General features: G+C 42.0%; 1 protein-coding gene across 6 annotated transcripts in view; it reads left to right on the top strand.

Annotated features, from left to right (window-relative positions):
• Positions 1–12722: 12722 nt before the first annotated feature.
• SLC10A7 (solute carrier family 10 member 7) overlaps positions 12723–16832 on the top strand; it is a 300023-nt gene continuing 295913 nt past the window's right edge. For 5 of the 6 annotated variants that reach the window (XR_002787549.2, XM_064267550.1, XM_023557145.2 and 2 more), the window contains exon 1: positions 12723–13058. Coding sequence is in view for 5 of the 6 variants with exons in the window: in XM_064267550.1 (XP_064123620.1) it covers positions 12959–13058 (100 nt within the window). In the remaining variant the exon portion in view is untranslated. The remainder of the gene's footprint in view (positions 13059–16832) is intronic. The other variant, XM_003417546.4, reaches the window with a different exon arrangement.

Below are 16832 nucleotides of genomic sequence, written 5' to 3'. Positions count from 1 at the left end.
TAATAAGTTGAGGCTAACAATATTCCCTAGTATAAAAAGCATTCCCTAATTAAAACAGTTGCTCTTAAACTATATGTTAATTTGGAGATGACATATGTCTTTTTTTGAGCTTTTCATCCTAATCATGTAGGCCTTTGTAGACCAGGCTATGAAGTTTACATTTTATTTAAGTATGGTAGGAAGCAATACGGAAATTTTGGACAAGGAAAGAATATTGTTTTTAGAAGGCCACTCTGGCTGCTGTGTGGAGAAGGAATTTCAAAGGGAAAGTAGGGAAACTAGTTATAATACATATAGCCACTCCCCCCTCCCCCTGCAAAAATTTACTTGAATAGATAAAATGCCTTAGCTTTGCTTTAAGTCTAGGTCTCATGCAAAATTTTCAATACATTGCAGATGGCTGTTTCTGATTTTAAAAACAAAAAAATCCATTACATAAGCTATGATTCTACAGAATAAATTTTTTTCTCATTTTTACATTTAGTACCTTAAAGATATTTTTAAACTCTCTGGAATCTTGAGTATTTTTTGTTTGGTGGGTAGCTTTGGTTTTGGGATTTTTGTAGTTTTGTTTTCCTAATATTATAAAACTGGAACGCTTTTTATCAGAGCAACATCCTGATAAATGGTTTTGAGGAAAACCAGAGCTCTATTTTAGACTTGTGTAGTATGAGACACCTACTGTATAGCCACATAGTGCTGTCAGGAAGGCAGGTGAATATGAGTCCGGAAATCAGGTGAGATATTTGGGCGAGAGATGTACATTTTGTAGTGATCGGTATAACGATGGTACCTAATGCCATGGGGTTCGGTCTTCACAAGCAGAGTGAAGAATAAGATGACCTAGAAAGTGAGTGTTGATGGAAAAAGGAAGAGATTGGATACAGCAGCAGGATGCTGCTTTGAAGTATATGGAACATCCAGAAAGGTAGAGGGAAATCAAGAAAGTATAGTCACAGAAGTCAGAGGGGAGAGGTTTTTTTTTTTTTTTTAACTGTACCTTAGATGGTTTACAGAGCAGACTAGTTTCTCATTAAACAATACACATGTTGTTTTGTGATATTGGTTGCCAACCACACAACTTGTCAACACTCTCCCCTTCTCAGCCTTGGGTTCCCCATTACCAGCTTTCCTGTCCTCTCCTGCCTTCTAGTCCTTGACCCTGGGCTGGTGTGCCCACTTAGTCTTGTTCTGTTTTATTGGCCTGTCCCTGTCTAGTCTTTGGCTGAAGGGTAAACCTCAGGAGTGACTTCATTACTGAACTATAAGGGTGTCTGGGAGCCATACTCTTGGGGTTTCTCCAGTCTCCGTCAGACCAGTAAGTCTAGTCCTTTTTTTCTTTTTGAGTTATAGTTTTGTTCTACATTTTTCTCCAGCGTTGTCTGGGACCCTCTATTGTGATCCCTGTCAGAGCAGTCATTGGTAGTAGCCAGGCACCATCTAGTTGTACTGGACTCAGTCTTGTGGAGGCTGTGGTAGTTGTGGTCCATTAGTCCTTTGGACTAATCTTTCCCTTGTATCTTTGGTTTTCTTCATTCTCCCTTGCTCCAGATGGGGTGAGACCAGGGGAGTATCTTAGATGGCCACTCACAAGCTTTTAAGACACCAGATGCTACTCACTAAAGTATAATGTAGAACATTTTCTGTATATACTATGTTATGCCAACTGAGCTAGATGTTCCCCAAGTCCGTGGTCCAGAGGGGAAAGTTTTTGATGAAGAAGGGAGCAGTCATCTGGGTCAAATGTTGAGAGGATTTGACTACATGGAGGGTGTGAGTGACCTCAAAAAGAGCAGTTACAGTTTGAAAGGAGGCTGTGTCAGGCAGCCACTAAGATGAATCCCTGCCTCTCAGTATTCATGCCCTTGTGTAAATTTCCTTCCCTTGAGTGTGGGGTAGACTTACTGACTTGGTTCTAATAAACAGAACATGGCATAAGTGATCAGATGTCACTTTTGAGATTAGTTACAAAAAAACTATAGCTTCTGGTGGGGTCTTCTCTGCTGGCTTGCTTCCTTGCTAAAGAAAGCCAGAAGCCATGATGTGAGCTGCCCTATGCAGCTGCATACATGCCAAGGAACTGACATCTCCCTCCAACAGCCAGCCATGACCTGAGCCTTGCAAGTGGATACTCCCCCAGTGGAGCCTTAAGATGACTGCAGTCCCAGCCTACACATTGATTGTAGACTTGTGAGAGACCCTGAGTCATAGGCACCCAGATTTTTTTTTTAATGATATTTTATTGTGCTTTCGGTGAAGGTTTACACAGCAATTTAGGTTTCCATTCAAAAATTTCTACACGAGTTGTTCAGTGACACTGGTTACATTCTCCACAATGCGTGAACATTCTCATTATTTCTGTTCTGGTTGTTTCATTTCCATCATCAATCTAGTTTCTCAGCCCCCTTACATTCTCATCTTTGTTTTAAAGTAATTGTTGACTTTAAGTGAAAGTTTATTGTGCTTTAAGTGAAAGTTTACAAATCAAGCCAGACTCCCAAACAAAAATTTATACGCACCTTGCTATATACTCCTAATTGCTCTCCCCTTAATGAGACAGTACACCCCCTCACTCCACTCTCTCTTTTTGTGTCCACTCGGTCAGCTTCTGACCCCCTCTGCCCTCTCATCTCCCCTGCAGACAGAAGATGCCAACATGGTCTCATGCGTCTACTTGATCCAAGAAGCTCATTCTTCACCAGTATCATTTTCTACCCCATTGTCCAGTCCAACTCCTGTCTGAAGATTTAGCTTTGGGAATGGTTCCTGTCTTGGGCTAACAGAAAGTTTGGGGACCATGACAAATAGGGTCCTTCTAGTCTCTCAGTCATACCATTAAATTTGGTCTTTTTATGAGAATTTGGGGTCTGCATCCTACTGCTTTCCTACTCCCTCAGGGGTTCTCTGTTGTGTTCCCTGTCAGGGCAGTCATCGGTTGTAGCTGGGAGCCATCTAGTTCTTCTGGTCTCAGGATGATGTAGTCTCTGGTTCATGTGGCCCTTTCTGTCTCTTGGGCTGATAATTACTTTGTGTCTTTGGTGATCTTCATTCTCCTTTGCTCCAGGTGGGTTGAGACCAATTGATGCATCTTAGATGGCTGCTTGCTAACGTTTAAGACCTCAGACGCCACTCTCCAAAGTGGGATGCAGAATGTTTTCTTAATAGATTTTATTATGCCAGTCAACTTGGATGTCCCCCAAAACCACGGTCCCCAAACCCTCACCTCTGCTATGTTGGTCTTTGATGCGTTCAGTTTATTCAGGAAACTTTTGCTTTTGGTTTAGTCCAGTTGTGCTGACTTCTCTTATATTGTATGTTGTCTTTCCCTTCACCTAAAATAGTTCTTATCTACTATCTAATTGGTGAATACCCCCTCTCTCCTTCCTTCCCCACTCTAGTAACTATCAAAGAATATTTTCTTCTCTGTTTGAACTATTTCTCTAGCTCTTATAATAGTGGTCTTACACAATATTTGTCCTTTTGCAACTGACCAATTTCACTCAGAATAATGCCTTCCAGGTTCCTCCATGTTATGAAATGTTTCACAGATTCCTCACTGTTCTTTATCGATGCGTAGTATTCCATTGTGTGAATATACCATAATTTATTTATCCATTCATCCATTGATGGTCACCTTGGTTGCTTCCATCTTTTTGCTATTGTAAACAATGCTGCAATGAACATGGGTGTGCATATATCTGTTCGTGTAAAGGCTCTTATTTCTCTAGGATATATTCCAAGGAGTGGGATTGCTGGGTCATATGGTAGTTCTATATCTAGCTTTTTAAGGAAGCACCAAATCGATTTCCAAAGTGGTTGTACCGTTTTACATTCCCACCAACAGTGTATAAATGTTCCAGTCTTTCCACAACCTCTCCAACATTATTCTGTGTTTTTTGGATTAATGCCAACCTTGTTGGAGTGAGAGGAATCTCATTGTAGTTTTGATTTGCATTTCTCTAATGGCTAATGATCGTGAGCATTTCCTCATGTACCTGTTAGCTACCTGAATGTCTTCTTTAGTAAAGTGTCTGTTCATATCTTTTGCCCATTTTTTAATTGGGTTATTTATATTTTTGTAGTTGAGTTTTTGCAGTATCATGTAGATTTTAGAGATCAAGTGCTGATCGGAAACGCCATAGCTAAAAATTTTTTCCCAGTCTGTGGGTAATCTTTTTACTCTCTTGGTGAAGTCTTTGGATGATCATAGGTGTTTGGTTTTTAGGAGCTCCCAGTTATCTAGTTTCTGTTCTGCATTGTTAGTAATGTTTTACATACTGTTTATGCCATATATTAGGGCTCCTAATATTGTCCCTATTTTTTCTTCCATGTTCTTTATCATTTTAGATTTTATATTTAGGTCTTTGATCCATTTTGAGTTTGTTTTTGTGCATGGTGTGAGGTATGGATCTTGCTTCATTTTTTTGCAGATGGATATCCAGTTATGCCAGGACCATTTGCTAAAAAGACTGTCTTTTCCCCATTTAACTGACTTTGGGCCTTTGTCAAATATCAGCTGCTCATATGTGGATGAATTTATGTCTGGACTCTCAATTCTGTTCCATTGGTATATATATCTCTTGTTGTACCAGTACCAGGCTGTTTTGACTACTGTGGCGGTATAATAGGTTCTAAAATTAGGTAGAATGAGGCCTCCCACTTTGTTCTTCTTTTTCAGTAATGCTTTAGTTATCCAGGGCCCCTTTCCCTGGATATGAAGTTGGTGATTTGTTTCTCCATCTCATTAAAAAATGTCTTTGGAATTTGGGTGGGAATCACATTGTATCTATAGATTGCTTTTGGCAGAAGAGACATTTTTACAGTGTTAAGTCTTCCTATCCATGAGCAAGGTATGTTTTTCCACTTACGTAGGTCTCTTTTGGTTTCTTGCAGTAGTGTTTTGTTGTTTTCTTTGTATAAATCTTGTACATTTCTGGTAAGATTTATTCCTAAGTATTTTATCTTCTTGGGGGCTACACATTGATTGAAGACTTGTGAGAGACCCTGGGTCATAGGCATCCAGATTTCTGAGCCACAGAACTGTGAGATGTTTGTTGTTTTAAGCTGCTAAGTTTTGGGGCAATTTGTTATGCAACAATAGATAACTAATACCAAAGCCAAATGGAAGAGAGTTGAAAAGTGGCTGCAGCAAGCGTAGACAATTTAGTCCAGAAGTTTTGCTACGCTGGTGAGTAGAATTACAAGGCACCTGTACAGAGTTGTGGTATCAAAGAGTGCTTTCCTCTTTTGAAGTTAGGTGATATTAGAGTACTTTCATATGCTGATTAAAATGATTCACTCCTTGATTCCTGGCCCCTTGAATCCCAGCTATGGGAGAAGCAACATTAGACGCTGGATGCTGGTTTAGAACATAAACAGCCTCCTGCAGAACACTGCCCCAACCCTGCAAGGTATTGTGACCTAGCTGGCACTGTAATTTTACCTTTAGAAAATTATTCCACTGTTCTATCAAGATGGCTGCTTTAGGATAATGGGGAACATGGTAAAAATCAGTGAATTTCATGAGCATGGTCCCATTGTTGCACTTCATTTGCAGTGAAGTGAGTCCCTTGATTCAAGGCCAACTCTGCATGAGATACCATGAAGATAGATAAGGCATTCTGTAAGTACCTGGATGGTACTTTTGGCAGAAGTATCGCATGCAGGGAAGGCAAATCCATATCCAGAGTCTGTGTCTATCCCAGTAACAACATAACACTGCCCTTTCCATGATGGAAGTGGTCCAGTGTAATGTCACCAGGTTGCTGGCTGATCACCCAGAGGAATGGTGCCACATCAGGGGCTCAGTGGTGGTTTCTGCTGCTGGTAGACTGGGCACTTAGCAATGGCTGTAGCCAAGTTGACCCTAGCGAGTGGATGTCTGTGTTGATGAGCCCATGCAAAACTTCCATCCCTGCCACTATGGCCACTTTGTTCATGAGCCCATTGAGCAATGATGGGAGTGGCTGAGGAAAGAGGATGACAGTTTTCCACAGAATGCATTATCCTATCCACTTGATTGTTAAAATCTTCCTCTGTTGAGGTCATTCTTTGATAACCATTCACATGAGACACAAATATCTTAACTTCTTTGGCCTATACAGAGAGGTCTATCCACATGCCTCTTCCCCATACCTCCTTGTCATCAATTTTAGAATCACATTCCTTTCAAGTCCCTGACCATCCAGCCAAATTTTTGGCCATAGCCCATCCATGAATCAGTATACAATCACACATCGAGCCATTTCTTCTTCCAAGCAAAGTGAACAACCAAGTGCACTGCTTGAAGTTCTGCCCATTGAGAGGCTCTACCTTCTTCACTGTTCTTCAAGGAGGTCCCAGAAAGAGGCTGCAGTGCTGCCACTGTCCATTTCCAAGTGGTGCCTGCATATTGCACAAACCCATCTATAAACCAGGCTAATCCCAAAATCTGTAGGTCAGATGGCAAGCTGCTGGCTCACATCCCAAGAACTAGAGGTCAGAAGAAGATGAGTTGGATGCAGGATCAAGAGAAGGTGAGCTTTGCCAGAACATCCATATATATTGGATGCAGGCCACACCCCCAAGGAAACTGCCCTTTCAACTGATTGGCTGCTCACATCAGATCACAAAATGGAGGATGATTACATATCTGCCAAATCACTGAGAATCATGGCTTAGCCAAGCTGACACATAATCTTAACCATCACACCCATCATTTGGGACTCTTCTTAAGTTACCCCTTCAGAGAGGCCTTCCACAACTGTCTTAGTTATTTAGAGCTGGTATAACAGAAGTACCAAGAGTAGATGGCTTTAACAGACAGAAATTTATTTTCTCGCAGAGGAGGCTAGATTTCTGAATTCAGGGTGCTGGTTCGAGGTGAAGATCTTTTTCTCTTGGCTCTGGAGGAAGGTCTTTGTCTCTTCTGAGCTTCTGCATCTGGGCAAACTTCATGTGGCTTGGTTTTTCTCTTCCTCCATCTCTGCTTCTCGATAGCTTGTTTAATTTCTTTTATATCTCAAAAGAGATTGACTCATGACACACCCTACACTAATTCTGCCTCATTAACATAATGAAGACAACTTATTCCCAAATGGGATTATAACCATAGGCATACAGGCTAGGATTTACAACACATATTTTTGGGGAACACAATTCAGTCCATAACACTGACAATCCGAGTAGCCTCTTCTCTATCACATGCCCCTGCTTTATTTTCCTCATGACACCTATCATTACTTTATGTAATGTACTAGGTAGTACTTTATTTTTCTTTATCTAATTATTAGAACACACCAGGAGAGTTGAAACCTTGTCTCTTAACTCTCCGTTTAACCTTATTATGCCTAGCACAGAGCAAGAGTTCAAAAAGTGTTTGTTGAATAATGAATGACTGAGCGCTTCTTCCATGCATGGCAATGTATATACACAATACCATTTAATTATTTCAACAACTCAGGAGAGAATTCCTATCACCATTTTATTAAACATAAACTCCACGTGAGCAGGCATAGGTATGCCCCAACACTCATAAATTCTTGCCACATAGTATTCATAATTATTTTAAGTGAATGAACCATATTCAAAGAGATTAAGAAACCAACGTAAGTAACCAAGTTTAAAAGGAGATATTTGCTGCATCAATGCTGTGATTTCCATAATCTACTTTTAAAGAAATCCAAAGCTACAGTTTCAGTCAACTCCTTTCTCATGAGATCAGGTATCTATTTTACTTGCCTTCTGGATAGCTCTATTTACATGCTCCAATGGCCCTTGAGCACAAGATTTATAAAACTGCATGTATAATCTCACTACTGAATCCACTCTTTCTAGATTTCTTGGCTTAGTGAATGGCACCAGCATTGATCTCCCAAACTGTTTCTGGGAGTGATTTTAGACTGCTGCCTCTACCAATAAATGACTGGTAATTTATTTTTTATTCTTTCTACTCAACAGTTCTTACATGAATTGCCTCTTTTTCATCTACAGTTCCATGACTTAAGTCACTCTTCCTGAACTATTTAGCCAGGGACTACATCTAAAATACCACCCCCAGCTCCTTCTTTAAAATGTAAAGTGGACATGTCATTCCTAGCTTAAAATCCCGCATGGCTTCTTAAACTATTTAATAATATTGAAATCTTTACCTATAACACAAAACGTTTTACATCATCCTTGTTGTTATTATGAATTGTGTCCCCACAAAAGATATGCTGAAGTCCTAACCCCTGGTGATACAGTGGTTAAGTGCTCAGCTGTTAACTGAAAAGTTGGCGACTAGAACCCACCAGCTGCTCCATAGGAGAAAGATGTGCAGTCTGCTTCCGTAAAAATTATAGCCTTGGAAATCCTACGGGGCAGCTCTACACTGTCCTATAGGGTTGCTATGAGTTGAAATTGACATGATGGCAACAGGTTTTTTAGTTTTAACCCCTGGTAACCGTGAAGGTCACTTTGGAAACAAGGTCTTTCAAGATGTTATCCCTTAACAAGAGGTCATGCTGGAGTCCTGGTCCAATTTGAGCAGTGTCCTTATAAAGAGAGACAGAGGATGGGGGGCTGTTATGGTTAAGATTGTGTGTCGACTTGGCTGGGACATGATTTCTGTGTTTATATTTGATCACCCCCATGATGGGATCTGCTGTTAAATAGCCAATTGGTTGGAAGAGAGTTTCCTTGGACGTGCAGCCTGCATCCAAATATAAGTGGACATTCTGGCTTTTGCCTGCTCTGGATCCTGCAGCTGCCTCCTGTTTGTTTGACCTCTGGTTTTCGGAACTTGAGCTAGCAGCTTATCTGCTCATCTTGGGATTTGTGGATCTTCACAGCCTGTGAACAAGAGCCCTGCTTTCTGACCTGCTGATCGTGGGTTTACCAGCCCCTGAGGCCTACATGAATCAGGAGAAGCCTCTATCCTGATCCACGGACTTGGGACATTCCAGCCTCTATGATCACATGAGCTGTTTCCTTGATATAAATCTCTCTGTATATATATTTACACGCTTTACTGGTTTTGCTTCTCTAGGGAACCCTGCCTAAGACAAGAGCCATGTGAAAGCTGCATCTGCAAGCCAAGGAATGCCTGGGGCTGCTAGAAGTTGGTAGAGGCAAGAAAAGATCTTCCCCTAGTAACTTCAGAGGAAGCATGGCACAGCTGATGTGTAGTAGCTTCCAGAACTGAGACAATAAATTTCTGTTCTTATAAGCCACCCAGTTTGTGGTACAGTAAAACCTGCAAAAATCAGAACCTGTGTAAAGCAGAAACCTGTCAGAGAAGGAAAATGCAGATATTTTCCATTAAAACAAGTGATAGAAAAGTGGTTAAAAAAAAAAAAAGTACCCTGTCAAAAGTGGAAAACTTGCGAGATTTGGAAAAACAAGGCAGTCCCATCGAGTTCCCCCTCTCACAGGCTTCACTGTATTTTGTTACAGCAGCGCTAGGAAATGAATACCCTTGTCTAGATCCTCAAACTTCTCTCACATCACTCCCTCTTACTGAGTAGTCTGGCCACATGGGTTTTTCAGTGCTACAGAGAATCAAGCTCTCCCCTGCTTTAGCAACAGCTTTCTCACATGTGCCTGCTCATCCTTCAGATCTCAATAAGGCCTTCCTTAATCTCTGATCTAGATTATTACCGGTAGCCTGTTCCTTTCCTTCCATTAATCACTATTTGTAATTATGTATTTGTTTGCATCTGTCTCCTCCACTGGATTATAAACACCCTCAGAATAGGTCTTGTGTCTTTTTTGTTCACCACTGCATGTCCAGCACCTGATACAGTGCCTGGCATACAGGGGAGGCACATAAAATATTTGTTCAATAAATATATATAATATTCATTTAGTAAAGAGAGATTGTCATATGCCTTTTTACAGCAGCATCCTTTTGTGTATGTGTATTTCAGTTGGGATGAAGTCAGGTGAAGTGGTGGGTGACAAAGAGAAAAAATACAGGTGAAGAGGCAGAGGAAAGAGACAAAAATGACAAGAACAAAATGAGTGAGAAGGAAAAGTCAAAGAGTTATAAAAAAAAAAAAAAGAGATTAATGGAAGAAAGAAAGGCAAGGAAGGGCACCATCGTGGGTTGAATGGTAGCCCCCAAAAGATATACCCAGGTCAAATCCTTGGAATCTGTGAAATGTTTCCTTATTTGGAAAAAGGGTCTCTGCAGATGTAATTAAGGATCTTTTGATGAGAACATCCTAGATTTTCCTAGTGGGCCCCAAACCCAATGACAGGCGTCCTTAGAAGAGACACACAGAAGACAAGATACAGAGAGGAGGCAGTGTGGAGATGGAGACAGGACAGAGACAGAGACTGGAGTGATGTGGCCACAGCCAAACTCACAGCGTAGAAGGCCATGAGAAGACACAGGCAGAAATGAGAGTGATGTGGCCACAAGCGAAGGAAACCAGGGAATGCCAACAGCCATAAGAAAAAAAAAAAAAAATCAACAGCCATAGAACGTGCAAAATGCAAGGAAAGATTCTCCCCTAGAGCCTCTACAGGGAAAGCAACCCTGCAGATACCTTGATTTTAGATTTCTGGCCTTCAGAACAATGAGAGGATACATTTGTTGTTTTAAGCAAACCAGTTTTACATATTTGTTCTGATAGTCACAGGGAATACAGACATTAACTGAACAGAATTCAGAGTGCACGATATTCTTTAAGTGTAATCATTAAAAACGAAACAAAAATCCTTTCCATGAGTTAGATCCTGCTCTAAACAGATCAGAGTTCTTAGTAAATAAGAATTTGTGAACAGCCATAAAGATAAAGCGCCTCAATTTCTGAAAGCATAACACTTAATGATCTTTTAATACAAAAGCATTCCTTCAATGACTGAGGTGTATGAATCTTCAACTTAGTAAGAAATTACTACAAGAAAGTAATTGTGTTGTAAACTATCTTTCACGTCTCTCCACTTACCTTGTGACTGCCTGATAATTAACATTGCATTTTATCATATCTTTTGTGCCTCCTTCTTTTTTTCAGGTTATTTAACGTCATCTGTGTCTTCCTATTAGGTTCTTTTAATCCTGAGATTTACTTTTCTTTATGCTGCCTGAATGTATTAGACGATGGTGCTGTCTATGCTGTCTAACCCACAACTTGTAGCACAACTAAGCCAGTTTAGTTGTTGGACAGCGAGTCATGGTATTAAGCTGAAGCTAAATTAAAAAGAAGAAACTAGGATAAGCCTCTTTCCAGCTTTGAATAAATTCAGAATTAAAGTCTGGCATCAGTAAGCAATCCTGGAAGTCCCCTCCAAACCATTATAGTGGCAGAAGCCAGGCTACTTCAAAATGTCACACACTATTTTATTTATTTTCTTTTAATGGAGAGGAAGGAGCTCTGGTTGCACAGTGGTTAGGCACTTGGCTGCTAACCAAAGGGTTGGCTGTTCTGAACCCACCAGCTGCTCTGTGGGAGAAAAATGTGGCAGTCTGCTTCCCTAGAGATTTACAGCCTTGGAAACCCTATGGGGCAGTTCTACTCTGTCCTACAGTGTTGCTTTGTGACAGAATCCACTGGAAGGCAGTGGGTTTTTTTTGTGGGGGGGGGGGGCTTTAATAGGAAGGAACTGATGCTCTTGGCATGGTCTACCGGTAGAAGTGCATTCATGAAACTATCAATGTCACTCGCTGCCAGAAAAGCACTCCAAGGGACAAGCTGAGGGACACACAGAACCTAGCACGCGGGGCAATGGAAGGCTGGAATCCCTCTCCTTCCCCCCACTCCCCTCGGCCCGTCACCAGTTTGGCCTAGGAGTTCCTGACCCCCTTCTCGCAGTTGTGTTGCTGCTTCGGTGGGTCAACTCTGCGGGTCAAGCCAGAGCTGGCACCGCGCGTCAGCCACTTGCGGCGAAGATCCCACTTCGCCCTCACAGTAGCATCGCGGGGGTAGGAGAAGGTGAAGGCTTGAGCACTCAAGGTGGCCTAAAGGAATTTCTGCCCCCACCTCCCGATAGGGGCCTGAACCCTTGCAGTTCTCCTACTCCGGGGCCGGTGGGGAGGGGTCTCAGGGCCCAGAGCCCACCTGCAGGCAACCGACCGGGCTAGGTCCGGCCCGCCCTCCCCTGCTGCGTGGACGAGGGACGGCGGGAACTCTGCAAACTTGAGTGTAGGGCAGGCACCTACCTACCAACCCATCTTGGGGCTAAAGCCCCCCACCCCCAGCCGCCCGCTGCCCACCGCCCACGAGGAACGCGGTGACCAGCCGACCACCAGGAGCGGCTAACTCCGGCAGCTCCAGCCGGGAACCCGGAGGCGGAGTGGCTTCCCCCTCCCCCCGCGCACACGTCAACGCCGGCGTCGGGGAAGCGTCGTAATGCCTCGAAGAAGCGCGCCTCAAAAAAAAAACCCTGCATCCCACCGCCGCCGCTGCCTTCGCGGGCAGTTCTTTCCGTAGGCTGATGACGGAGCCCCAAGAGAGGCTCTCTGTGGATATGCTCCAGGAGCGCCGGTCGCTGTTCCTGAAGGTTTGTTGCAGCGGGACTCTCGATGAGTCTGGGTGGCTGTGGCGCCTTGCGCTTCTTACCGGGCCTGTCGCGCCTAAAGCTCCGCAGGTCTTGGCGGCGGCAGGTCTGTCAGGCCTGTCATGTGACCCACCTCCCTGCCGCCCTCGCCCGCGCCTGCGGGCTCGGCCCAAGTCCCAGGTTCAGAGTATATGCGCTTGGGAACGCGTGGCCAGAGCCGCTGTGCAGTCCGCTGTTGCGCGTTTATTAGAAGTAGAGTGGTAGTGATGGCGGCACTCGGTGAGACTTTCCTGTCACTGGATACTACTACTCCAGCCCTCCTCAAAGCCGCTGGAGCAACCCCCTAGTCTTTAGTTTACAAGTGGCGATTTGACTTGCTCTGCTGCATGTCAGGAGGGAACGAGGAAAGTGTGGAGACGCCCCGGGTATTAAGCGATCGCAGTTTGAAAAGAAAAAAAGCCAAACAAATAAACAAAACCCACCCACCCTAACAAACATGGGGCTGCTGGAGAGAATGAGGAAAGAATGGTTCATGCTCGGAATAGTGCTGGCGATCTCCGGGGCTAAGCTGGAGCCCTCCGTGGGGGTGAATGGGGGTAAGTGCTACTCCTCTGCACGCTCCGCCGCGATTCCCACTTCAGGACTAATTTACGAGTCTGGAAAAGAGGGGGAAACGGTAATTGGGAAGTCCCTGCCTTTTAGGGGCAGTGACCACCCCAAGGCCCCCTTTGGCCCTTTTGCAGATTTTTTAATTTACCAACCCCAGCGAGGACTTGTATTTAGGAATGGGGCAAAGGAATTTGAGCGCAGGTTGTCTTTTCCGCGAACAATCAATGACAGTCTCTCAGTGTCAAGGAGTGAGGTTACAGAGAATGAAACTTACTCCTTTTGCCTTCAGAGTAGCATTCTATCCCAAGGTTGCCAGGAATTCCTTGTCTATCTTGAGGTGGAGATCATTACCTAGTCTATTACGAACCCCTCAAGCTTAAAAAAAAGTGTGGGGGAGAGGATAAAAATGGAAAAGGACCCACGTCCACCACCAAGCACAGGTTTTTGTGGCCCACATGTTGGAGAGTGATGGTTTTTTGCAGTTTCTGTCGCTCCAGAAACTCCCAAGCTGACTGACACGTTGCACATTTTCATTACAGGACACTACTTCCGTGTGCTACACTCGCAGTCTAACAGATACACGCTGTGTTAGACTTTGTGTAGTGTGTATTTTGGCAAGGAAATGTAGGCGTGCTAAAACATACTCTCTGAATAGAGGGAGTGTTGTAATGTGGGGATGGGCATTGGTGAAAACAAACTGGAAATAACATTAGCCCTTTGTTCCCCCCCTTCTCCTTATACAATTATTTCTTAAATTCGTTAGCCTTTTTGACCTTGTTTGTCATTTAAGCTTATTGGCGAGTTTAATACGTAAGTCAACCCCTGGCAAATAAGGACAGAAGTGACCACAAAAAAATCTTACGATAGGAAATGCTCATGAGGGTATTTAAAGTAACTTGAACTTAAAAAAAAAATCAATTGTGAATGTGTTTTTTATATTTGTAGTCTTTTGCTAAAACATGATGGAAATGAATGAAATGCTCTCTCAGGAGAACAGTGGTTCCTCCTACCCTCACTCCAATTCCTCCCCTTTAGAAATAACTTCTGGGAATATTTTAAAAGGATTTGAACAACGTTGGTGGAGATTAAAGCTTTTTTGTTTGTTTTTCTATATTTAATTTAGTATAAAATATGTACAGCATATAACTGTGAGAATAAAGCTGTTATTCCTCCCTCTGAAAATACCAGTTTCTTCTTTGACATAGCTTCTCTGTGACCTTTTGAAAAATTCGTGTGAATGCTAGTGCTTCAGGTTCTGTGGAATGAGGATCCTCTCTCTCAGGACGCTAACTCGAGAGTAAGAATTAAAGAGAGTTTTTGTGATGATCCATCCATCTGGAATGCATACTTCACTACTTGTAACTTCTAGTTTTAGATCTCTTATTTGTTCAGTTTTAAGGTGAAATTATAGGTAATGTATGATCTTTCAATCTGCAGATGCTAGTTTTGACAAAATAACTTTTATCTTGTATTTCCAGAATGTTTTGTGGGGAGAAGGGTTGAGCCCTGAATCATTTCTCTAGGGCTTCCTCCCCAGTGGCGGGTATGAGATGGATTCTATAATCTTATATGTTCTCCTTGACTGCTTATTGAACTTTCTGGTACATTATTGTATCTTAGAAGTATGCTTCCCGTTTTCACTAGTTCTTATGCCATTAATACAGGATAATTCCTTTCCTTGTTTAGTTATAAAGGAGTAGAATATAAGAGCTGAAGGGGGCCTTAAAAGTATCTTAGTTCAACATGCTTCTTTTACCGTTGAAGATACTAAGGTCTGAGGTGAGGTGACTCACGGTAAGTTAAGTTAGCTAGCTTAGAGAAGAGGAAGGACTAGTGACTAGGGCACCTCCTTAGTTCATACCAGTTGCAAAACCCATAGTAATTGTCCTAGAAAAATTAATTAAAGGAAAATAACCATTATAAAGAAGGGCTCTATGTAATAAAGACAATTTCCAAGCCTTGACTCTTAGCTCAAAGGAGCAGAGCAAATTCGACTAATACTACACAACAAGGAAACCTTTTTTGCATAGTGGTTAAGAGCTAACCAGAAGGTCCGCAGTTTGAATCTGCCATGCGCTCCTTAGAAACTATGGGGCAGTTCTACTCTGTTCTGTAGGGTTGCTATGAGTCGGAACTGACTCAAGGGTAACGGGTTTTGACTCTTAGCCCAAAGGAGCAAAGCAAATTCAACTAATATTACACAACAATGTATTACGTGTATTTCTTTGATATCTGTCCATGTGTAAAAGTTATGTTCTCTAAAACCAAAAGTTAAATAAATGAGTAATTGTTTGAGATTTCCTATGTAGGCTGTCAGGCTAAGTTCTTAACACTGCTGTTGAGGTTTTAATGAACCTCCTCACCTGTAAAACCTCTTAAATAAAAACAAACCTCCAAGTGGTATCAAGTAACACTTTCACTCTACTAGCTAAAACAACAGAAACCTATGAACAAGAAGAGGAATGGCTGCTGAAAATGTTTTCATCATCTCCTGCTCTTTAGACTGGCCTAAAGCGCCTCTTTTGCTTGTAATTCTTTGTCAAAAGGTCTTATTTATTGGCTCTATACACCGGGCAGGGAGCCCTACTTGAGCGGTGGTTGAAGTCCCACCATTGAACCCATCAGCCATCCCATCAGCTGCTCGGTGGGAAAAGATGTGGCAGTCTGCTTCCAGAAAGATTTACAGCCTTGGAAACCCTGTGGGGCAGTTCTACTCTGTCTTATAGAGTTCAGATGACTTGGAATCGACTTGAGGGCAGTGCGTTTTGTTTGGTTTTGGCATACGCTGAGCATATGATTTTTAATTTATTCAAGTTGACTGAACAGTTTTCAGTAGAACAATTTTCTAGACGTTATTTCGAATAGGAAAAGCTTTAGTAGCCTTCAGTTCATCATTAAAGTATTCTCTTCAACTTTACCTGGATTAATACTTTAAGGATTATACTTTTTTTTTTTAAAAAAAGCATAAGATCTTTACCTTAAAGTGGCACATCTATGACCTAATTTCACTTAAAAAAAAAATCTTCACAGCCTACTGATGAGTTAAGCATAGCAGGAAATTAACAGGTGTGCGTGCTCTTAAAATTTGAGAAGTCGAATGGCTTTCCAAATGGGAAGAAGTGTAATAACAGATATTAAACCAAAAAAACCGAACTGGTTGATACCAGCCTAGATAATTTAATTTTTAGTTCACCTTTCTTTTCACTCAGCTACATTTCATTTTTAAATATATGAAAGAAGGTCGAAAGTAAAAAGTAGAAGTAAATATATAGGTAAGTCCTGAGGTGTAGATAATCATATTCCATTGCAAGCTCAGGAAGCCCAGAGCTGCGCACACCATCAGGTTTGCCAGAGTTCAACACTGTGCTATTCAATCTCTGAGAGAGAAGGGTTTGCTTCTTTCGAAGTACAGAGTAAATTTCTGCTTTCTACCTGCATCTTAAATTATTGCTATCGATAAGACATTAATCCTGAAAAGGAAACAGCTTCATTTTTTCATTTATAAAAACATAACAAGAAACATGCTATAAGCTTAAGTATATTAACGTGAATTTCTTAGATTAAGTTTAGAAGTGAAATTTACTTTGGCGACGAGCAGATTTTGTGAAATAGTGATACTTCGTTGCATTCTTAAGCATTCTATAACATTTTCTTTTTTCCCCCATTGAAAAGCATGGCATGGTCTTTGGAGCTCAAAATTCACTGCTTTTTATGGCAATTTTTCTTTTGATTGTGCTACTCCATTCTATATTCACTGATAA

This window comes from Loxodonta africana, chromosome 13 (genome assembly GCF_030014295.1).
Source record: "Loxodonta africana isolate mLoxAfr1 chromosome 13, mLoxAfr1.hap2, whole genome shotgun sequence".
Lineage (NCBI taxonomy): Eukaryota > Metazoa > Chordata > Mammalia > Proboscidea > Elephantidae > Loxodonta > Loxodonta africana.
The sequence above is the reverse complement of the archived record's forward strand: the minus strand, read 5'-3'. Positions and strand labels throughout refer to the sequence as shown.